At 25.5% G+C, this 24,747-nt stretch overlaps 4 protein-coding genes and 2 long non-coding RNA genes across 21 annotated transcripts; 3 read left to right on the forward strand and 3 right to left on the reverse strand.

The window, feature by feature from the left end:
• The first annotated feature begins 325 nt into the window (after positions 1 to 325).
• Positions 326 to 12,403, forward strand: mbc (dedicator of cytokinesis protein myoblast city). 6 transcript variants are annotated; one of them, XM_086917614.1, is made up of 22 exons: positions 545 to 617; positions 1,120 to 1,361; positions 1,471 to 2,216; positions 2,333 to 2,489; positions 2,558 to 2,728; positions 2,808 to 3,188; positions 3,277 to 3,492; positions 3,589 to 3,911; positions 3,997 to 4,345; positions 5,345 to 5,443; positions 5,703 to 5,893; positions 5,964 to 6,314; positions 6,385 to 6,661; positions 6,726 to 6,973; positions 7,076 to 7,487; positions 7,560 to 7,783; positions 7,869 to 8,481; positions 8,572 to 8,678; positions 8,999 to 9,124; positions 9,920 to 9,952; positions 10,055 to 10,313; positions 10,423 to 12,403. In XM_086917614.1, the coding sequence occupies exons 1-22, from the start codon at positions 581 to 583 to the stop codon at positions 10,879 to 10,881; spliced, it is 6,021 nt and encodes a 2,006-aa protein (XP_086773740.1). In that variant the 5' UTR covers positions 545 to 580; the 3' UTR covers positions 10,882 to 12,403. The 6 variants fall into 6 exon arrangements, with proteins under 6 accessions (XP_086773739.1, XP_086773735.1, XP_086773736.1 ...); XM_086917609.1 differs by lacking the exon at positions 9,920 to 9,952 and having other exon boundaries at positions 331 to 617; XM_086917610.1 differs by lacking the exon at positions 9,920 to 9,952 and having other exon boundaries at positions 331 to 617; positions 2,336 to 2,489.
• On the reverse strand, positions 12,383 to 15,075 carry LOC105736085 (uncharacterized). Of its 2 annotated transcripts, none has more exons than XM_031918103.2 (7): positions 14,468 to 15,075; positions 13,761 to 14,146; positions 13,253 to 13,696; positions 13,119 to 13,169; positions 12,952 to 13,032; positions 12,762 to 12,875; positions 12,383 to 12,693 (listed from the first exon to the last, which is right to left on the reverse strand). In XM_031918103.2, the coding sequence occupies exons 2-7, from the start codon at positions 14,106 to 14,108 to the stop codon at positions 12,562 to 12,564; spliced, it is 1,170 nt and encodes a 389-aa protein (XP_031773963.2). In that variant the 5' UTR covers positions 14,109 to 14,146; positions 14,468 to 15,075; the 3' UTR covers positions 12,383 to 12,561. The 2 variants fall into 2 exon arrangements, with proteins under 2 accessions (XP_031773963.2, XP_086773762.1); XM_086917636.1 differs by having other exon boundaries at positions 14,376 to 14,493.
• Positions 14,946 to 17,213, forward strand: LOC147658420 (uncharacterized). Its single transcript, XR_015295203.1, has 2 exons — positions 14,946 to 15,215; positions 16,304 to 17,213. It is a non-coding gene; the product is annotated as an uncharacterized LOC147658420 (long non-coding RNA).
• Positions 16,369 to 17,993, reverse strand: LOC105736084 (uncharacterized). Its single transcript, XM_031918104.2, has 3 exons — positions 17,863 to 17,993; positions 17,371 to 17,771; positions 16,369 to 17,280 (listed from the first exon to the last, which is right to left on the reverse strand). The coding sequence occupies exons 1-3, from the start codon at positions 17,864 to 17,866 to the stop codon at positions 16,693 to 16,695; spliced, it is 993 nt and encodes a 330-aa protein (XP_031773964.1). The 5' UTR covers positions 17,867 to 17,993; the 3' UTR covers positions 16,369 to 16,692.
• Positions 17,904 to 24,117, forward strand: LOC100872777 (coiled-coil domain-containing protein 142). 10 transcript variants are annotated; one of them, XM_086917618.1, is made up of 13 exons: positions 17,907 to 18,025; positions 19,659 to 19,876; positions 19,937 to 20,072; positions 20,721 to 20,869; positions 20,958 to 21,148; positions 21,257 to 21,448; positions 21,530 to 21,669; positions 21,745 to 22,029; positions 22,103 to 22,219; positions 22,319 to 22,472; positions 22,531 to 22,648; positions 22,769 to 22,956; positions 23,518 to 24,117. In XM_086917618.1, the coding sequence occupies exons 2-13, from the start codon at positions 19,758 to 19,760 to the stop codon at positions 23,655 to 23,657; spliced, it is 1,929 nt and encodes a 642-aa protein (XP_086773744.1). In that variant the 5' UTR covers positions 17,907 to 18,025; positions 19,659 to 19,757; the 3' UTR covers positions 23,658 to 24,117. The 10 variants fall into 10 exon arrangements, 9 of the variants coding, with proteins under 9 accessions (XP_086773743.1, XP_086773744.1, XP_086773746.1 ...); XM_086917620.1 differs by lacking the exon at positions 17,907 to 18,025 and adding an exon at positions 18,633 to 18,687; XM_086917619.1 differs by lacking the exon at positions 17,907 to 18,025 and adding an exon at positions 18,849 to 18,960.
• LOC147658421 (uncharacterized) lies at positions 22,252 to 24,746 on the reverse strand. Its single transcript, XR_015295204.1, has 2 exons — positions 24,326 to 24,746; positions 22,252 to 22,589 (listed from the first exon to the last, which is right to left on the reverse strand). It is a non-coding gene; the product is annotated as an uncharacterized LOC147658421 (long non-coding RNA).
• Position 24,747: the final 1 nt, after the last annotated feature.

The following is a 24,747-nucleotide window of genomic DNA, read 5'->3' on the forward strand; positions in this document are numbered from 1 at the left end:
TAAATTAAATATAGAAAAATTGTTAAATTAAAAATATTTTTAATATTTTAATTGAAAATAATAAACCTGCAATTTTCAATTTGTGATAATAAAATAATGAAATAAGTAGAATTTATTTTCAATTCTATTTTTATTATATTTTAAACTAACACGTGTTGAATTAATCTTAAATAAAACATAATTTATAATTGTGCACATATTTATTTTAATTTATTAATATATTTTTATTTATTCATGAAATACTATTTTATAAATATAGAATAATCAATTATAAATTTTATATAAACAAATTTATTCAAAACTTACGAATGTATACGTTATTTTAAGAAATTCTACTTTTCGCGGTTTCTAATATAAGAAAATACGCAGTACATTGGAATATCTATAAGTTAGGATATTTCATGGTGTATTTGCTTCGTGTTCCCATCATCGTGATAATATTGAAGCACTAAGCATCCTGTTTCACATTGTAGTTGTGTTAGATGTCAAGATAAAAGAGTCGTATTTTGTTCGCACAACAAATGTGCGAATCGAAATGTAATTAGTGTATATAATTTATTATAATAAGTTGTTAATTAAAATGGCATGGAAACAAGTTAAAGAACATTTAGGAGTAGGTAAGAAATAAATTACAGAATATTACTAATTTAGTCTTTGTAAAGATCCAACATCCTGGGAGGTGCCCCAACCAGATAAAATTTTAATTTTTGTTTTGCGCGCGAAACATTAATTTATGACATATAAATAATTTTGCTCGTTATTTTAATTATAAGTAGTTAAATAAATAATAATTTTACTTCTATTATTCAAAAATATTTAATTAACGGATGCTATCAAAATGATCTATAATTGTTCATGACATTATCATTTATATAATAATCGCATGATATAGTATCTATATTATCTTTAATAATTATGAATATGAATATATATAAACATTTAATTAATAATGTTAAAAATAATTAATTAATAAAATAATTAAATGAGTAATTATTTAATTATTATTTTATTTTTTATATTTTATATTTTAATTAATTAAATTGTTGAAATATATAATTTTAATATAATATAATTTTTTAAAAATTATTTTTATTGTTAATTGTTTACTATTATATATAGCTATTCATAATTTTGTACATGGAACTCCTTATACAATGCGATTAACTGTTGGAGAAATTGTACAAATATTAGAAGAATGTGGAGATTGGTATTATGGACATAGTAAATTTAAAGGGACATTTGGAATTTTTCCAAAATCTTATATATATATATTACAACAATCAAAAAATATGGATTGTTTAATACATGAAATTACTAATGTTTTAAGAGAATGGGGACATCATTGGAAGCATCTATATGTGGTTTGTATAATATAATTTTATTAATAAAATTTTTATTAATTTAATAAAATTTTATTAATAAAATTATATTTAATGATTAAGAAATTAATATAATTTTTATTATGGACAGATTCATTCTGTGCACTTTAGGACAATGCAACAACAAATTTTAGAGTTAATAGGATATAGAAGCAAAATTTTAAGTGGCACATTAACAGTGGATGAATTAAAGGATATGAAAAGATTAGCAACAGCTAAAATTGATACTGGTAATCAGTTGTTAGGTATGGATATGGTTGTCCGTGATGATCAAGGAAATGTTCTTAATCCTGAAGAAACAAGTACAATTCAATTATATTATCATCATGAAACAGCTGCAGAAAGAATAAAAAAAGCAACTAATGATACTAAACAAAAACCTTTAAAACTACAAACATCAGTATACTCACATATCTTTTTTGTTAGTGTAAGAAATTTTGTATGTAAAATGGCAGAAGATGTAGAATTATTATTGACTTTATATGATGGTAGAGAAATGAAAGCAATTACTGAAAATTATGTAGTATCATGGAGTAAGGAAGGACTTGCAAGAGATATAGATCAACTTCACAACCTTAGAGTTTTATTCACAGATCTTGGCTCTAGAGATTTAGCCAAAGATAAAGTTTATTTAGTTTGTTATGTAATTAGAGTAGGAGGCATGGAAGCTAAAGATACTGATCACAGACGTTCAAGTGTAGCACAAACTAATCAAAAAATAAAAAATACTGAAAATATGAGAAGACCATTTGGTGTAGCAGCAATGGATATTACCTCATATATTAATGGTAAACTTGAAGGTGATTCAGATCATCATCACTTTATTCCATTTGTACAGTAAGTATAAAATTTTATTTTAATTTATATTTTAAATATATTCATAAAAAACCTGTTATGAATATAATTATATATAAGATAGATCTGTTTTGTTTGGCTCTTTTTCATTGTTTCAGATGTTGTGAGAAAGAAAGTTTGGATGGTACATTACGTAGAATTCTTTCCCAAAAAGAAACAAATATTCAAAAAAATAGTAATGGAAATAGTGGCAGCTTTGCTGGTGGTCAGGGTTTATGGACTAGCTTAAAGTTGCTTGGGGGAGATCCAAAGCAAGTAAGCAAAAAATTAATTTTAAAAAAATTAATTTATGAATATATTTTAATGAAGAATTTGATATTTAGGTACGGGATGAGAATCCACATTTAGTACTTGGTAATGTTGCTATTGCAAGAAAAATGGGATTTCCAGAAGTTATTTTACCAGGTGATGTGAGAAATGATTTGTATCTCACATTGATTAGTGGTGAATTTAATAAAGGATCAAAATCTACAGACAAAAATGTTGAAGTTACAGTCAGTAATATTTAGACATTGATATTTCTAAATATGTTTATGATTTAATTTTTTAATATATCATTGTATCTTTTAATAGGTTAAAGTATGCAATGAATTTGGTGTACCAATACCAGGAGTTATTACATTGGGTGGTGGGGCTCTATTAATTGATGAATATCATAGTGTTATTTATTATCATGAAGATAAGCCTAGATGGTGTGAAACATTTAAAATTGCTGTACCTATTGAAGAATTTAAACAAGCTCATTTGAAATTTACATTTAAACATCGTAGTTCAAATGAAGCAAAAGATAAGTCTGAGAAACCTTTTGCTTTAAGTTATGTTAAATTGATGCAACGTAATGGAACAACTTTGCAAGATATACAACATGAATTATTAGTTTACAAATTAGATCAAAAGAAATATGAAGAAACTGACATTTCATATTTGAAATTGCCATCAACAAGGGGTGAATTGGTAAAACTAATATCAACATTAAATTATTTTTGTATATAAATATTGCAAAATTTAAGTATTTTTTTTTTTTTTTTTTTTTTTTTTTTAGGTTGAATTAAATGTTGAAAAAAAGCCAACATTAGGAGCACTTACTTTAAGTAGTAAAGATAGTTTTTTAATAGCAACTAATATTTGTTCAACAAAATTAACACAAAATGTAGATTTATTGGGTTTATTGAATTGGGCATCACACAATACAGATTTGAAAGAATCTCTGATTGCTTTAATGAAAGTTGATGGTGAAGAAGTAGTAAAGTTTTTACAGGTTAGTAAATTTTTTTATATTATATGATATAAATATAAAGATACATAATAAACATAAAACATTTCACAATTTCATTATATAAGATTTATTTTTTAGGATGTTTTAGATGCTTTATTTAACATATTAATGAGTAATTCAGATAGTGATATTTATGATGATATGGTATTTGAATGTTTATTATATATTATTGGTCTTGTATCTGATAGAAAATATCAACACTTTCAACCAGTAATGGATTTGTATATTTCTGAGAGTTTCTCTGCAACGCTTGCATATAAAAAATTGATTGCAGTATTACGTAAACGTATAGATAATGCAACTAATAATGATGGACAAGAACGCGATATATTGCTTAAAACAATGAAAAGTCTTCAATATTGTATGAGATTTGTTGTAGAATCCCGTCTTTTATTCACTGCGTATGTTTTATTTTTTTTATATCATTTAAAAAATTATTATATGTAATTAAAGTATCTTTATTTATTTATATATTATTATATATAGATTAAATCAAGATGAAGAGGAATTTTCTCAAACTTTAACAGAATTATTGAAATCTATTGTTGAACTTATGAGACATGAAACAGATAGTACATTATTAGTTCAAGGAGCATGTTTAAAATATTTACCAACTACTATACCTCATTTGCTACGGGTATATAGTGGCAAACAATTGAGCACAATTTTAACTGATTTATTAATTACTTTACCAATGAGAAGATTAACTAAACAAAAAATGATGACTGTAAATGATATTGTTCACAGTCCTCTTTTTTTAAATGCAGAATGTAGAGCAATTCTATTACCTAGAATTGCTATTTTGGTTCGCGATTTATTGGAAGCTAAAGAAGAGGTAATGTATATTAGCTATTAAAAATGTATTAATTTATTAACTTTAATGTCAAGAAAGGGAATTATTATTGAAGTGCATATGAAATAATTAAAAATTGCTATTACACTTATATATTGGGAATTTCTCAAATATAAATTGTTTTTGAGTGACGAAATTTTTGTTGAAGCTTCATTCATATTAATGTTGTCATAATGAAACTTAAAAAAGCAAATATATTTGCATATTTAATATAGTTAAAATGTGAATGAAGCTTTTGATTTGCATTTAAAATTTCGTTATACAACTTGTGAATAGTGTCATTATTTGTGCTTTCCGTGCAGCCTGACATCCTTCCGCCACGCATCTTTCTATGAATTTCATTAATCTTATTATTCTGTAAATTAGGATGTCTTTATTTTTTGTGATATGTTTCTAAATCAGATTGTCTTATTTTTTTGTGATGTTTCTAGATGTAATAATATTCTATTAACATAGATATTCATAAAATAATATTCTATTAATCTAAATAGTAAATTTGAAATAGAAATGATATAAAGAAATGTAATGAAATCAAAGACATCCTCTATAAATTTTTACTGTAGCATGAGAATTGAATTCATTTTTGCTTCCTGATAGCATGTAATCATAAAATATCCAATTTTCATTAAAATATAAATTATTCATTGTGTGTCTATCTTTTCACTTTATACAGATTAGATGTGTATTATAAAAACACACTATCTTTAAAATAAAAAAATCTCTTTAAGAAATAGTCAATAAAAAATTTTTATAGGAATTCTTATATTTAATGTAGTTTTTCAACTTTTTTATAACTATCCTATTGCTTGAGGCACTGCATTGTTTATGCATGCAGTCTTGTAATACAATTTCTCTTAGGTGATGGACGATATTAAGGATATAACTATATTTTTTTACGCATAAATTGGCATAATATTCTTACTAACATAGGGCTATTTCATTTTTGTGTTTGGTTTGGTTTTGGTTATTGGCCTATAAAAGGGGCTGTCAAGTACGCCTGGAAATAGCGTGGCGAAGGTAGCCAGGCTGCTCGGCGAAAATCGACATCGACTCAACCAGCACCGTGGCTATTCTGAAGAGGTAATTGTTGAAATACATCGTGATTTCGAATGTTACAAGTAAATTTTGAATTATTGGCACGGTAATTGCTGATGTTATGAAAGATACATTGCTCTTATTTTTATACTTATAATAAGTATTTTATATTAGATTTACAGGAAAGCTATTTATTATTGTGTTAAAAATTTTTTTTCTTTTTTTTTTTTTATAATTATTTTTACAATAATATTGATAATTCACAATGGTGATGCAAAATATTTCTTATTTTATGTTCATGTAGGTTGAATTGTGTGTCAAGATTTTATCTGATATCTTGGATTTAACATTTAGAAAAGATATAGGAAGCACTATACAGGATGTAAAAGAAATTATGCTTACTGCCTTACGGACTATTATCCAAACAGTTATATCAATGGATAGAGAAAACCCATTAGTGGGTAATTTAGTTTCAGTCATGTTAGCAATATTCAGGTAGAAAATTGGAATAAAAATCTTTTTTATTAAAGAAATATGCACATAATCTAAGTTTAATATATTTCAGACAAATGACACAACATCATTATGAAATTTATATAAATCATTTTGGAACCAAATTTGATTTGCTTGATTTTCTTATGGAAATATTACTTGTATTTAAAGACTTAGTATCAAAAAGTGTATTTCCAGGAGATTGGTGTGAAATGATTATGCTTCAAAATAGTATAATCTTAAAATCATTGCGTTATTTTTCGGGTACTATTAGGGATTATTTCTTTATTGATTTTGAACAACAAGCTTGGTCTAATTTTTTCCATTGTGCAATTGCGTTTCTAACTCAACCAGCTCTACAATTGGAAATATTTACACCATCAAAACGCAATCGCATTGTTTCGCGTTATAATGATATGCGGAGGTATGCTGAATTATCAAATTATTTTATTTTTTTAAATATCAATATATATTAAAATAAATTTTTTTTATAGAGAAACAGCATTCGAAATACGATCCATGTGGTTTAATTTAGGACAACATAAAATATTGTTTGTTCCGGCTTTAGTTGGAGCAATATTAGAAATGGCATTAATTCCAGAAAGTGAACTAAGAAAAGCAACAATACCTATATTTTTTGATATGATGCAATGTGAATTTTACAGTTCACGTATTGTTGAAGGATATGGTGATACAAAACGTGATCCTGCACACATAAAAGCTAATTTCACAGAATATGAAAATGAAATGATTGCAAAATTAGATATATTAGTAAGTTATAATATATATCTTTTACATATTTGTTGATTTATCAATTGCATATACATTTCTATAGGTTGAGGGAGGCAGAGGGGATGAACAATTTCGTTTGCTTTGGATTCAAGTAATGGGTAATCTTTGTGAAAAACACTCAACTATGCGAGAACAAGGATTACGTTTCGTTGATACAGTAGCTAAACTTATGGAACGTCTATTACAGTATCGTGATATTATTCACGCTGAATCTCAAGAACATAGGATGTTATGTATTGTAAATTTATTAGAATTTTATTCGGAAATAAATAGAAAAGAAATGTATATTAGGTATATATGTAATCAATTTTATCAAAACTTAAATTATTTTTATTAAAGTCATATATAATTTTTAATTATTAGAAATTCTAAGTTATAGTCTTCGTCTTGTAGATATGTAAACAAACTTTGTGAGTTACACTTAGAGTGTGACAACTATACCGAAGCCGCATATTCTTTGAAACTTCATAGTCAATTACTAGCTTGGAGCGATCAACCATTACCACCACTTTTAAAATCACATAGATATTTACTATGTCAAACGCATCGTGAATTAAAAGAAGCATTATATAATGATATGATTGAATATTTTGATAAAGGTAAAATGTGGGAATGTGCGCTTGCAATATGTAAAGAATTAGTTGCACAATATGAAGAAGAAACATTCGATTATTTACAATTATCTGTATTATTAAGGCGGATGGCCAAATTTTACGATTCTATAGTAAAACAATTGAGACCTGAGCCTGAATATTTTAGAGTTGCATATTATGGTCGTGGTCATCCGGCATTTTTACAAAACAAGGTATGTTATGAGAAATTTCCATATCAATAATTAATTATTTGACGCTACTATTAATTCTGATTAATCAATCAGGTATTTATTTATCGTGGGAAAGAATATGAACGTCTTAGTGATTTTTGTTCACGAACATTAAATCAGTTACCAAATGCAGAACAAATGAATAAATTGTCTCCTCCTACTTCGGAAATGTTAGAATCCAATCATCAATATGTACAAATCAATAGAGTAGATCCATTAATGGATGAAAAAAGGCATCGACTTAGTGGAAAACCTATAACTGCAGAGGCAGTATTGAGGTAACATATGATTTAATAACACATAGATTTATCATGAAATTTAAAATCTTTTTAAATTTAAATAAAAAATTTATATATATTTAAGATATCATCGAGTAAACGATGTTCAGCGTTTCCGCTTTTCAAGGCCAGCACCAAAGAAAGATATAATTTCGACTACTGTAAATTCTGCTGATAAAGAAAAAGATATGAATACTATTATTAATAATGAATTTGCTTCGTTATGGTTAGAAAGAACAGTACTCGTTACGAGTCATCCTTTGCCGGGTATTCTTAGATGTTTTCCTGTTACATCCAGTGAAACCTATTTAGTTAGTCCTCTTCGTAATGCAATTGAAACAATGGAAGCTACAAATATTGCATTAAGAGATTTGATTTTAGCACATAAAGCCGATAATAATCTTCCATTAAATCCGCTTAGTATGAAATTAAATGGTATATTAGATCCAGCAGTTATGGGTGGTATAGATAATTATGAGAAAGCATTTCTCAATTCTGAATATCGTAATTCTCATCCAGAAGAAAGTTCTGATCTTTTGAAATTGGAAGGATTAATTGCTGAACAAATTCCATTATTAAATATTGGTGTTCAATTACATAAAATGCGTGCTCCACCTGAATTAACTCCGTTTCATCAGCGTTTGGAACAATGTTTTGCGTCAATGCGAAATCAAGTAGAAGCAAAATACGGAAAAAGAGTAAAATATTTGTTTTTTATTAGAAATTTATTTTTTGAAAAAATTATATATATATTTTTTAAAAAAATTAATTATATATACGTATTACAGACATGTGATTTACAAATTGAAAATCTAACTCAATCTGTTACGATGCGACGACATCAAGCTTCAAGGGGCGAAATTCATCGATTATCTGAATCAAATATAAATACAGAGTAAGTAATATATATTTGTATAATAATATATTAATGTATGATATTGTGTAATTTTTTGCAATTTTTCTGCAAATATTTGTACTAACATTTTTGCTCATTTCTTTCTATATTATTAAATTGCATTATTTTTATCATGAGATTATAACTACGTTTGTTTTAAAATATTATTTATATTCATTATAACTGATATGCATGCAAAAAGAAAAAGTTGACTAAAATTCACAAATTTCATATAAAAACATGTAAAAATGCTTCCTACATAATTTTTTCATATCTTTTATTATAATGTTATGTGGTCACTTTGTAATTATCTCGTTCAGCTGTGGAACTCACTCCAGGGTATCCTCTCTTACAAGATCCCAAGTTGCAACATTCAAGTCGCTCGCCTCATTCAATTTTAATAACAGCACGCCTTCATCTGGTACTCAAAACGTCAGTTTGACAAGGTAAAAATATTATAATGATGATGATGATGCATAAAAATACTCATGCTATAATTAATTTGTTAATATAATTAATTTCTTTTTATTTCATATTTTGTATTTTATACATAATTTTTTAAATTTATTGTCAATATTATTCATCATCAGGTTTACATATTATTTTATTTTTTTTTTATATGTACTATTTTATATATTCATATTATTTGTTTATGTCATTATAATATTTGTTTTTTGATAATTTGATTAAAAATTTATTTTTAAATAAATTATTTAATAATAGATTATTTTGAGAAAAGAATTGGTTAAATGTTAATCCAAAAACATTTTTCTAATTTCATATCATTTTCATATTTCGAATAGATATTAGAATAATTTATCTATAATTTCAGGAATTTTGCCGTTGGGCCTGATAAACACAATATCCTATTATCCTTTCTCCGTACCTAGCAGTTTTTGTATATATACACATGTGTATATATGTGCACAAATCTTTATTTATATCTTACTTATTTTTTTTATATATATTTTGACTAATAAGTCATTTAACATATTCTTTCAAATTTATTTTTTATTTAACTATTTTTATATTATTTAAATTAATCAAATATTTTATAGGAATGCTTCTAAAAATTGAAAATAAAAAAAAAAACAAGAAAAAATATTACATATATACATATATGTCTTAAAAGTAATATTTATATATTATTTCTTTTTCTCTTCTTTTATTCTATTTTTTATTTGCATGATATTTTTTGTATTATTTGTTATATTACCATGTTTGTCCCTGGATAAAACAACTTCTATAACACAACCGACTATTATGCTAAATAGGTAAATAGTGTGCTAATATATTAGTATAATATTAAAATTTTAATTATTAATATAAATATATATTTTTATAATTAAATAGTAATAAAAGTTATTATTGTACAGGAATTCTTCAATACGTTCACATATATTGTCATCGGCATCTTTACAAAAGGCACTAGGAAGTCCAAGTCCAGGAACAAATAAAAAGAAAGATTCAAAGCGAAGAAGTTCACGTAAAAGTGATTCAGTTGCATCGACAAAAAGTGATCAACCGACGAGTCAATGGTATACTACAGCAGATATATCACAAATTACATCAATTCCTGCTACTCCATCAATATCTAGTTTTCTTTCTACTCCGAAATTTGAACTTCGTCAAGAGGTAACGTTTCGGTATAATTAATATTGTTATAATAATAATAATAATAATAATAATGATAATAATAACAGTAATAATAATAACAACAAAAATAATAATAAAATTTTTCTAGTTAACACCTAAACGTCCTTTAAGATCAGAAGTCGAAAAGGAAAGAAGGATAAGTAATCGTTTGTCTGGGCAATCTCAACATTATTTAAAGAATATAAATAATGGAATGGATTTGAATAGCTTAGGAAAAGGAAATAGAGATAGTATTGGCACCACAGATAGTACAGCCTCTGAAGATGATCCACCTCCACCTTTACCTGTGAAAACTCGCGAAGCTGATTATTGTAATCTTCCAGAAGAATTATCTATTCAACATTATGGAACAGGTAGTTTAAATAATTTTAACCGGTCATTAGGGCAATGGTCAAAAAACAAATTACCGACTCCTACTGATGATCTTGATATTCAAACGAAACCACCTACTCCTCCTCCAAAACCAAAAAGACCACCTTATAATTTAAATAAACTTATACTTTCTTCAGATATAGATAATTTTAATCAAGACCCGTCCGTAACTTGATTCAAATTATTTGATGATTGTGTGTCTTGCCAGTATACTGAAAACTATGTCATAATATTTATATATATAGATTTTAGTTATATAGTAGGAAATTAAAAAGTTACCATTTATATTCTATTATGTACCTTTTCTTTTTATGTACATAAGAAAGTATTTATCACTGTTAAAAATAACAGTGAATTATGATTTTTTAACATAATTTTAGTAACAACAAATTTAATAAAAATTAGATTTATATTTTACATTTTAATAAGATCAAACATATCTATCTTTATTTCATCCAATTGAAAAAAAAATTTTGAATTATTATTAAATTTGAAAAAGATATAAAAAGTTTACAAAAAAGTTTACAAATTTTACAATTTTTATATTTCTAAATAAAAGCATTTTTTATATACATTTTTCATTTTTTGATATTTTATAAATATATTTATGTAAAGTATAAGTTTAATATATATTTGTATTCAATATTAGTTAAAATATTAGTTAATATATTTCGTATATTTACTAATGCCATTGACATCAAAGTCTTTCAATTATAAAAGACTTTATATACATTATAATATATATATATATATAAATTATGCATAATATGTTTATTAAGAAGCAGATATTATAATTAATGTATTTTTATAGATTTTTATAAGACATATTTATCGAATTTTCTCTGTAATAACATTTTTAAACAAATTTTATTGTTAATGTTGCTAATATTTTTTAACATAGATAAAATTTAGAAAAAAAACTGTTTTTTATATTTAAAATACTTTTTTAATATCTGTTTTCTTTAAAAGCTCGATTTTATACTATAGTATTATTAATATCTAAACTGTTCTACTACTTAAACATTATCAATTGTGATTTACTAGTATAATTAAATAATTTGTTTATCAAAAAATTAACAAGATCTTGTAAAATGTTAAATTATTTAAGATAATGAAGAGACATAAAATAGAAAAAAACATCAGTTTATATCATGCAGTATATAATCAGTACATATAGAATTTATCACATATTTATTTATTAATTTTCATGACAATTATAATTTATAATGTAACAAATTTTTATATTTCTTCACACAATTATATAAATTTGTAAAGCACTATATCATCTGACAGAATTGCTGTATTTTTCAAATGTAAACATATAACAAGAATGCTTACTATTTTTAATTACAAAATATTATACAAGATTTTTAATTACAATTATTATGTAAGTTTCATACCAAAGAAATTTGTGCTTTATTTATTTTTGTTAACAAGTTATATCGTTTAATGTTATATCTCATATTATTCGGAAATCAAATAAATATGATATTTTTTAAATTGAAAACGAATAACAAATTATACATATTTGTTGTAATTGATTTCTTGATATTTAAATACTGGTAATTAAAAAATTAATCTATTATAATTCATATTTAATGTGCCATTTTTTTTTAATATTCATAGCAATAATTTAACTTTTAATTAGGGACCAATGTAATAAATCAAAATTAAAATTTATTTACTGTTACATATAATATATTTTTCTATTTAATTATTATCATATCATATTATTATCATAATTTTTTTATTATTTTTAGAATAAAATATTTTTATTATTTTAATTAAAGATATCATATTATATAAGAAATATTAAGTTGTACAATAATATAATTAAAATATCTTACATATTTTTCTATGATATTCGACATTCATTTTTAGATGTCTTAGAAATATCATTTTTATCAATATTACTTGTGCTTTCTTTTTTTATTTCAGTAACTTGCATGTTATACTCATATCCTGTATTCATATTCGATACTGGAGGCTTATATAAAAATAAAATACTTTAATAATTTAATAAACTATATGTACAAAGATTTAAAAAAAACTTACCAATGAAACATTATTATTTTGTAAATTTTCATTAGTGATTTTATTTTTATTCTCTATCCATGACCATTGATTTGGCTGTGTCAATAAAATTGCATGCTGATGATTATATTTGTTCTTAAAAAAAAAAAAAGAAGTGAAAAAATTGCTATTATTATATATATTTTATTTTTTTTCTTTTTTTTGATTATACCATTTCTTGAGACATTTTTGCATGATCTAAATTTGGATACAATCTGGGTTCAACATCCAAAAGTGGTGGAGCACTAGGAAACTACAACAAAATTTTTTATTTTTTTATTTAATAATTTAGATATAAATAATTTAAAATTTAATAAATTAAATTTCTCAATATTTTACCTGTAAATTTTCCGTTTGTAAATTCATATTACCAGTAATATTTGATTTTTGCTAAAATTTATCATAACAAAAATACAATTAATAAAAGAAAAAAAATTTTGATAAAAATTTTATACTAAATAAAATATATTTACTTCTTTTTTTTCATTAAATTGAATTGGACAACAATTAGTATAATGATTATTTATGCCACATTTTCCACATTTCAAACCCCAAGCAGGACAAGCTCTTATAGGATGTCTTTGGTTACATTTTCTACAATTCCTTTTATTTTGCACGTTTATTGATTTTTCATTATTGTTTGAATTATTAGTCTTTTCATCAAAATTTTTAACAATTTTAGATGTATTTTTAACAGATGCATTATCACATTTTGAATCATTTTTTGTCCTGTTTTCTTCTTTTTTTTTATTTTGCAAAATTTGATGCTCATTAAAAATTTGTATTAATGTTGATAAATTGAGATTTTCTGTATTAAAAATTTTTGTTTTCAAATGTTTATCATGGATTTCCATAATTATTTTATCTCTAATTAAACTGTCTGCCATTTTTCCAAAATTACAAGTTTTTGCTTTACTCTAAAAATAAATGTATATTTAAAAAATATATATTTAAAAGTATAGAAATTATTTCAATATTTACCTTCAACTGAGTGATATAAGTTTCAATAGATTCATCCTTTTTTTTTTTTAAATTAAAGAAATTATATCTTTCAACAACTTCATTTTTAGAGGGACAAAAATATTTATCAAGTTTTGCTAATAATATATTCATATCATCTCTTTCTTTGATTGAAACAATTTTTTCTATAGCATTTTGACCAATTTTTCCTATATAACTTCTTAAAAGATAAGCTTGTTCTTCTTTTGGTTTATCCATTAAATTACTTACATTCATAAATATCATAAAATCTTTTTTCCACTGCTTCCAATTTTGAGTAATATCTCCATTATCAGATAAGGGATCAGGAGGTCTTACATATATATTCATTTTATTATCAGATTTATATTCTAGCAATGTAAAATAAGCTGAAAAAAAAATATTATTGTAATATTTTACTACAATTTTTACAAAAAGATATATATATATTATATAAAGAAATATAGATAATATTATATAGATATTAATTAATTATTTTATCGATATATTATTTTTTAACATAAAATTTATGAATATTTATTTACTTAATAAAAACTAATTTCTTCTAAATAGATCATAGATATAAATATATTATATCGTTTTATAATTATTACATACCTGGTGAAATTAAATATAAAAAAATGTACGAATAAAAATGATTTATTCTTTATAAATTAAAAAGATAAAATGATTTGTTCTTATATACTTACTTTTTATAACGGGTATTTCCCTAGTTAATAATTTAAAAGATGAATCATGATTATATGAATCAAAATTATAAATAGAATTACCAACTTTAATGTTGGTACAAGTTGAAATTTAATTATTTTATATATCCTATACTATTTAATTATATCTATATTTACATATTCTGTACCGTGTAAAGAAATATGATCAAAAAGTGAAAAAAAAATAATTTAATATATGATCTTGAAATAAAAAATATTATTTTTTTTCTCATATTTAATTAATTCATGAAATTATTCGTTGTTAAAACGAATTAAAAGAAAAAATATAATAACAAATGAATATTATATATATATTTAAATATTAAAAAAATTAATAAATAGCTCATTTTCTGAAAATACCAAATCAATAGTAGAAGTTAATTTTATGTAACAATATAAGTAATTTTGGTATCATATTATCTAATAATTATTTGTAATATTTTGTGATTTATGTTTATTCATGATTTATTTATTTTCGAAGAATTAACTTCATAGATTTTATTAGTTTTAAGTTTAGGAAATTCCACTAGATATCAGTTAATATTTCCGCAATATAATAATAAAATTTAAGTTACTATAACTTAATAACTAACATTTTTTATATTAACGGTGTTTGTTTTGAGCACTTTTTAAGTAAATAGTGGAAGTAAATAAATATCAAACAAAAATTACAATAAGATTTACGATTTATATTTGACAATTTAGGATATGAAATCAAAAACAATATAGGGTAAACATATATTTTATATTTCGAATTGGTCTAAAAAAAAATAATGCTTTTTATATTACTTATCTCTATTATTTTATTTTATATATTATCTGATATTATTCTTATCTGCTTCTGCTATTTTTTTTTATTCATGATATTCTAGAAACGATTTTATAATTTTTAGCTTTTTTTTCTGCTTTTCTATTATCCTTGTTCTGTACTTGTTCAAGCGAAATATATCAATTATAAAATTATATAATATTAGGTTCAAATGTTATTTTAGAGTACCAATAATTACGAAAATTTCTTTGTTTTTTAACAATATTCGAATGCAAAAAATTTCAATTTCAAATTTTTTAATGAAATTTTTAAACTTTACAAATATAAAAGTTGATATTTTTCAATTTTAAATATAAATATATAATTCAAGATAAGTAAAATATATCAATTTAAAAATTGGAAAATTTTTTTAACTATATAAAATTTATTTTATGATATTCTTATACTACTGGAGAATATTTTTAAAATATCTTTTTTAGGAAGATTACAAAGACAATGAAAACAAAATATATTTTAAAGCTTCATAAATTTTGAAAAACAACTGAAAGAAAATATGTTTTTGTTTTTAACATCTAAAAATAAATTAATTTTTTGTTTATTAGTTTTGAGAATTATTAGTTTCAAAAATTTAAATATTAATGATACATATATATTTATTTATATAAATTTGAATAATATATATTATGCAATATAAGTATATAATTTTGATTTCCTTTGTAAGATTATTTGCTTTTTACTTATTTTTATAATATAATAAAATATTATTATATTTAGTAATTTATATAATACAACTATAGAAAAAATTTTTTCTAAATATGATATTTTTAGTATATGAAACTTTAAAGGAGGAAAAATATATTAAAAAAAGTTTTCTCCAATTGATCCAATTTATTCCAGTATATAATATTATAAATATATGAAATATAATAACTTTATTATTAATTATTATTAATAATTGCATATATAGAATACCACTAATAAGCAAATATTGGAAAAAAGACAACTAATATTTAATTTTAGGTACTAATTTTTATTTTTTTATTTTTTAGATATTATCATTATCACTAGAAAGTAAAAATAATAATAGTTTAAAATAGAGAAGGAGAATCAAAGATTTATAATAAAAGATATTTTATGAAAAATATTATTACAAAGTTATTTAAAGATACATAGAAATATATTTGTATATAAAAATATTATATGAAAGTCCTATACTATTCCTATACTATAATTTCATAAATTAATATTATGTTATATTTCCTTACATATTAAATTAATCATTAGTAATAAGATGTAAAATATATTTTTTTAATATTTTTAATAAAAATACACAAAAGAAATAAACAAATATTCATTATATTGTCTAGTACAAAAAGATTTCATTGATTATATTAAAATTTAAATTAAAAAAATTATTTTTTAAAATTACTATTTAAAATTATTTTTCATTATTATGATATTTATTTGATTTTTTATTGCATTTTGAAGAAATATGACCCATTGTTTTGCAATTATTGCAAATGATATTTTTTGCTGTGCAATGGGATCTAGAAGCAATATGTGTTAAACCACAATAATTACAGTGCAGAATTTTTGTAGATTTACATTTCCAGCTAAAATGATGTAATTTCTGACATTTAGTGCAAATTTCATTATAAGCTGGACAATTTTTATATCTATGATCACTTCCACAATAATGACAGTTAGTAATAAAATTTTTTGGACATCTTTTTGGAAAATGATTCCATTCCTTACATTTTACACATTGTTTTCCCAATGATGGACATTTAGAAATATGATTAGATCCACAACGTATACAGCTTTTTGAACTACTATTAGTATCAATGTATAATTTCCAAATGAATGCAATTTCCTTTATTGTTAACTTATTGAAATCAGAAGAAAATGTAAATGTTGGAATTATATGTTTAGCAGCATTATTAAATTGATATACATTGATTTCTGTTAAAATTTTCTTCCTTATTAATTCTTGTTCATTGTCAATGTTTTTTTCTTTGATAATAAACTAAAAAAAAAAAATTATATAATAACTAAAATTGTTGTATATTATATTTCTTATCAAAATTTTTGTTATAAATTTAAAAATTTTTTTTACTTGTAAGTCGTTTATATATTCATATGTATTTTCTAAAGATAATTTTTTTCTTCCTGAAAATATATAATATTCGTCAAATTTTTCAAGTAATATATCTACATTTTCTTTATCATTCAGAGAATTAAATTGAAATGTGCTATAAATATTTTGTCCAATTGGACCCATTAAATTTAATAACAAATTTCCTAATCTATTCTGATTATTAAAATTCTCTTTATTCAAAACTCTTTTGAATGTTAAGAATTCATTTTTCCAAGAGCACCATGTTTTGAAAAATTCGTCTTCCGTTATAAATGGATGAGGTGGTATGATATTAGGAAGTGTAGTAGTTAGATTTAAATTTTGGATATGTGCAGGAAGCACATTCTTTTGTTTTGAAACATTTTTATCTTGCGAGTTACCTAAAATAATATAGAATGGAATATGTATAAAAAAATAAATATATAAATAATTTAATTATAATTTATAAAAAATTATTGAAAATATATTTACCCATTATATATTTAAATAATTGCGTGTCTCACAAAAAGTCAATGATTTTATTATGTATAATTTACTATATAATCTGTGACTTTGCGATTATAAGACTTACGACTATATTTTTTCTTACTCTAATATCCGATCTGTCAGAAGTAACCAATCCTCATTTCTTATTGTAAGATATACAATTATACACTTATATAATTTTTTGAATTAACATTTAATTTTTGTACTTACCATTATTCTTATGTTGATGTTTAATATGACATGATTTATGTCGATTTTTACGTACTTTATATATACATATGAATTAATAAATTTCTAAAACAACTGATGTTTTAAATATATATATAATTTGAAATCTAAATAATATCCAAATATTACACAAAATAGGTTAAAATAGTGTACAATGATATAATATGCAATAATACAAGGAAATAAGGGAGATAAATAACGAAATAAGGGGAATTAAAAATAATCTATTATCATTAAAATTTTATTATCATAAAGATAAATTATCAATTGATTGTTCTGTTTAAATAGATACTTCACTGGAGTGAACAATTTGACCAACATAACCTTAACATTAAATAAAATGAAAATAAAATATTAAATACAAAAAATTTCTTTTATTCTCTTCTTTGTTCTTATAAACAGTATTGATATTTAATATGAAATCATTATCATTAGAATAAAATAAAGGAATGAGTTAAGATAAAATAACACACTGATTCTTATCTTTATGTTTGTTTGACTGCAACATGAATAATTGCAATTTGTTAGGCGTTTCCCTGGCAACTCTACTCGAGTTATACGCGACTTTTACTTTAGTATAAAGTAAAATTGCTTAAGTTCACTTTTGTCTTTTAAATTATTATTTAAATTATTTCAATCTTATATATTCAATCGTGTATTCTTGATCAATTTTCTATCAGAAACATTTTTGAAGAATTTCATCGTTCATTAGATAATTTGGTGATTCAATAAAATCGAACAAATATCACAAGTATTCAATAAATTAATAATAGAATAATGTAAAAATGGCAAAGATGTTTATTGTTATAGCATAATAGAATTTATCTTTTTTCAAGTTTGAAGGGTGTTCGACCTGTAATTATCGTGTTTAGAAATGATATAAATCTCGGAATCACGAATGATAATGATGATACAATTGATTTAAAAAAAAAATCGGTCTAAATTTTTGATTATTTAAAGTTTTTTAGCCATATGGATATTAATTATAGAGTAAATATCGGCAAATGGTTGCCATTTCCGAGTGATATTCTTGAGAAATGGTTCGCAAACTCGTCGATGCTTACAAAGAGAATGGACAATTTTGTGGAAAATATAGCGTTAATTATTCGAGATATTGCAGACGCTCAGACATATGATATAAAGGTGCGGTTTTTTTTTCATGTCAATTTGTGCATTTAATTTAATTTTTTATTGAAATTAATAATTTTTTATTAAATAAAATTAGTAATTTTTTATCTTTGTAATATTATGTTTGATATCGATAACGAGGAAAATTTTCATGCTATTTAAATTCAATTAGGAATTAGCTGTTTCTTTTTCAATATTTCAATATTTTAGAATTGAAATTTCATATTTTATATTTTCGTTTTGCATTTGAGAAAGTTTCCATTGTTTTTTGATATAAAAGCTATAGAATAAATTTTATAAAAACTAGTGAAATATTCATAAAATTAAAGTTTGTTAAAAAATTGTTTTTTTAAATTCGAAAAGTTTCACGAATGAATATAAATTCCTTTCTTGGATAAACATTTTGGATCGCATTTTGAATACAGATATACAATGGAATCGCAAACGATTTAGAAGAGATAAAGGAAGAATATAAATCGATCAGTACGACAAGTGTCAGTGCACATCCAATTTATAATTACAAAATGAGACATTTTTTGATGATGTTGAAACGAAAACTGAACGTCCTCGCGAGATTTGTTCGCAACTTGATTAACGAAATCGTCGATTGCAAGAGCGACGAGCTACTTAAGATAATTTTCAGGTGAAAATTGTATGTTTTTATAATTTTTTAATTTTCGGTTAATGAAACATCTGATTCCAGGTTGGTGAACATTTATAACGATATACTGGATATAGATATCGATGTCTCTATGGATGCTTCTACGAATGTGTTCTGTAACAATTGTCCTTATATGTTAGAACCGATGAAGAAGATATCTGTTACACGAATATTGCAGGTAAAAATTTATTTCTTTTTTTTTTTTACTCTGTATTACACATTAAAATTACGATATCTTTTTTTGGAATATGCATACAGCGTTTCAAATTTTTGAATGAACATGATTGCAAATTTCTTGGCATGAATAGTAAGAAGAAGATGGTAAAAAAAAAGTTCGAATAAAAATAAAATAAGAATAATTAAATTTTTTTTTATACATGAGGATTAATTAAATTAAAGTCAAATTCAAGTTATTCAATTTAAATTTCGAAGAAACGGCAAAAAAAAAAAACAAAATAGAGTATTACATTATCATCTATTTCTCCGCAATTTCATTTTCTGAAAAATTTCAAATTTAAATACCAAAATATATAATTAATATCTATCTTAATTAAATTATTTAAATTTTAATTAAACATCATTAAAAATCCGAATATCATATTATAATTTAAAATTATCTTAATATTAATAGTTTAAAATTTTGCTTTATCGTATACTTAAAAAAAACGAAACTAACAGTGAAACTTCAAACATTGATTTCACTTCCTCTAAATGATATTTAATAAATAATCTTCTCTGTATATAATCTACAATATACATATTTTATATAAAAAAGAATTATTTTTTAGTTTTGATAACATTTTTTCAACAACTTCGCCTTTTTCAGATACTGGCCAAAAACAAAGCCGAAGAATCCTGCCATGAACTCATCGACTGCCTTTTAACAAATTACGAACCTCAGGAGAAGACCGATCCTTCTTCAACCATTTCTGGTGATGCTGATGTTTCGGACAATTCGAGTATTGAAATTTATCGGTTGGCCAGCATTAAACGATCTTTACTTTTTTGCGAAATAGTAGAATCTTTAGTTTCTTTTGAACATTTTGAAAAATTTAATTTGCAGAGCTCTTACGAGACATTTGACGCCACCGATCGAGAGTTCTTCGTCGAGGACGGAACCACCGGAAGTGTCGAATATCGAAAATATTCAGACGTTGGTCAATACTCAAGACAAGTACGTTCTTAGGCTGTTGAACGTTGCGCAAGAAATTTCGCCTAAATTGTTGGGCACAGATGCTCTGAAGACTACCAATGGTACGCAGTAAATCAAAGTAAATCTTAACCTTAACTGTATTTCTAATCTGACGCGATTGAAACGTAATGAAATGAAATATTCAAATATTCATCATATCATCGTGAAAGGTGAAACGAGGCTGAGACGTAGCGCGTTAAAGAAGGTGAAGAATTATTACCAAGAAGTCGCATGGGGCGCTTTGTCGAGCATTCTGGATCACGTGGTCCTCTGGTGGTCTCCCGAGGCTCTCGCGACTCGTCACAGTCACGGGGCACAGCAATTGAAGGACTGGCTCAGTCAATTCATCCAAAAAAATCACGGTGTAGAAACGAACATATAACAAAGTCAAATCAGAATTTGATCAATTATGTTAAATTAAATTGTAATATTTCTATGAGCAGTGCCACAAACGGTGAGGCCAGCATTGCAAAATCTCTGCGATGCTCTTCGTTGTCATGCCACAATCACCGAATGGGATCAATTATTTAGACTGGCCTACACCTCGGCTTTCAAGTGCCAGTCGAAAGCTTCCTCCACGGACGTGAGTTTTCTTTTCTCGTTCTAATTAATTTCAATTCAATTTCGACTCGATTTTTTGTTTCATATTTCTGAATAGGGGTCTGACACGGGCCAAATGTTCGGGGAATTGTTCCAATTGCTCGTCAGATTGAGCAACGAGTGCGAGGCAGGCGGTGAATGGGTGATAGGTGCCCCGTTGATGGAGTTGCCACTGTCGGAACAGATCGTTGTTCTTCATCGGTTGGATCATTCGGTGCACACAGCGAGGCTTTGGATAGTGCAGGAGGCGAAAATCATAGCGCATACGTGGGAACTGGATGTGTTCTTCCTTTTGGTAAAAGGTGACATAGTTAATTGTCTCGAGGAGCTTTCTTACTTAAAGGTGAATGTTGCGAGTTATACTCTTTTCTTCTTGATACTTGAACGATTTAGAAATTAAAATCCGGTTATTTCAGCTTGCCGATCACATCAATGCATTATCGACAGATTCTGTGAGCGTCCAGGTATACGTTTGCGCAAAAATGAGGGCGAAAATTGTATCCGAGGTGAACGTGAACATAGATCTACTTCAGGTATATACATGTTGTTTGAAAAAAAAAAAAAAAAAGTAAAGAGAGGATTCTTCTTTACTATTTCTTTTTTGTTTGCTCTATGTATAACTTTCCATCAAGAAATGTTCCACCAAGTGTACGGATATTCTGGCGAAGATCTGCCGCGTGGTCAGCCTGGCAAATTTGCATATGTGCTTTCCAAGGCCGAGTTATTGGAGGAAAGGTGGCGACGTCGCCCCGGTGGCGGCTAGCCTCTACGTGCAGCCTTACTTCGGTAAGAAAATCCCTTTCACCCTTTCGCTCTTGATTCTCTGAACGCGTCGATTCCGCAGAGAAAGTACTGCTCCCTGTATTGGAAGTTATCGAGGATCCCGACACGTCGAACATGATCCTGAAAATTATGTGCGAAGCGTGGCTGGATTACATATATCTGCATCGAATTAAATTTAGGTAAAAAAAAAAAAAATAAAAAAAATAAAAGAACTCTGGCTTGTCTCGATGACGATGAAACAGGATGAAATGGAAATAAAACAGATCGGTGTTCTCTACGATCGAAGGAATATTTTCTAGCGAATATGGCGCGTTGCAATTGCTCACGGACTTCGCTTACGTGTCCAAATGGGTGACCAATTGTCCGATAATTTCTCAGAACGTACGAGATCATCTTTTAAAAAACGAAGTGTTGCGAAGATGCGAGGGGGTTGGACGATTGCTTCTTCGACATCCTGGCGAGGCTATCTCCATGCGGAAACGACTCGGTAAGAGTTGATGCAAAATCGAAATTGAAATTATGATTGGTTTGCGGATGTTTACGTTTGTGCGTGTTTTTAAAATTTTTTTAAACGGTATAAAAATCTGCATATTGCAACGCTTGAAGAAACTGAGAAGAATGAAATCTCTATTCTCTACAAAAATTTGATTCTCCATAAATCTATCCTTAATTTAGACTTTACATTTTTGGATTTGATTTGCTCTTCGATGCACAAGTTATGAATTAAATTATGAATCAAGTTTTGAGAATTCGTGATGACAAAAAAAAAAAAAAAAAGAAACATTGGACAATTTTAGTGTTAGTATATTGTTTCATTTCGAAAACTAGATTAATGAGAATTCTGTAAATACTTTCTTGTATTTATAAAAAGATGAATCATCGATCATGATCCAAACTGCGAAAGTATATTTTGATTTTTTATTAAAATAAGAATCGATTCATTGAATTATTACGAACACTTTCATCGATACGAATCGTGCAAATGCAAAAATATAGAAAAATAAATTCGCATTTAATTTTTTTCTTCGTTTAATGTTTAATGTTTCAGCTAGAAGAACAAACGAGCGTGGATCGCCAGAATCACCTGGATTGGAACGCATGCCGGCGGAAATGTACGTGCCCAACCAGGAACAATGGTTGGAGCTTCGCGCCTCGAAGAGATACAATTTTTGCTGTACCGAATATTGACCAAATAATATTTCAACGAATTTATTATACTTTCGAATCAATCGTGAGATATTAAAACTTAAATTCATATCGTTTCCTTCTAAAAATGTTTCTATATATTTAAAGATTGTCGATATTTCGATGATCAAGTTTCTAATTATCAAGTTTTGCATCTGTGGTCAAGTGACAAAACTTGATACGTATAATTTTAAACTAGCAATGTTGTTAGGAAATACGAGGTGCTCTCTTAATTCTTTTTAAATTATAAATTATAAATGCATATCTCAATAATCCAAAAAAGTGACTATAAAAAGTATTTTAGCAAACCATTATACTTATACAACAATTTGTATAGCAACTTATATAGCAATATAATTAAACGATAATCATATTGTATTTCATTCTTTCAAATTTTAAAATTGTACTACGCTTTTACAATAATCTGGAGGATGAAAGAATTAAAAAAAAAAATGTAGTTCCATCATCGTCTAACATTTATTTCAAAATTCTATGCTCCTCCATTCCAATTGCTTTTAAATACAGATATATCGTAATATCAATTACAATACATATTATCTAAAATTCGTATAACTCAATCCCATCCCCATTGGTGAAACGGACGATATAATTCGATCATCCGGCAATAGTTTCAAATATTACAAATAAGAATTATGTAATAACACGTATACCTTCGACAAAGCTCGGGGTTCTCTCACGAATTCTCTCCGCGAAGCCCAACCAGCACGAAAGAAACCTTTCTCGCGTATTACGTTACGCATAGATTATATAGAGGTTAAAAAAAAGGAGGGGGGCGTTATACACGTAATAGGAAAGCTAAGCCGTCGACCTCTGGCTGATTCCTCGTTGTGCGATGAAACGATCCGGATTATCGTCGCTCGGTTAATTTTCGCATTCGATCGAGTTAATTACACGCGTTTACGACGCGTCGAAGATTGTAATTAGCGGTGGATGCGCGACGATCGATGCACCGGTTCACCAGGCTTTCATAATTACTACCTACCTAGCCACACGTGGAAAGGAGAGAGGAAGGGAGAGAAAGAGAGAGAGAGAGAGGGAGTGGATAATCAACAGGGAGCTCGTTGATCGCCGA

This window comes from Apis florea, unplaced genomic scaffold, assembly GCF_048593485.1.
Source record: "Apis florea isolate Af1SG1 unplaced genomic scaffold, ASM4859348v1 contig_2272_pilon, whole genome shotgun sequence".
Classification (NCBI taxonomy): domain Eukaryota; kingdom Metazoa; phylum Arthropoda; class Insecta; order Hymenoptera; family Apidae; genus Apis; species Apis florea.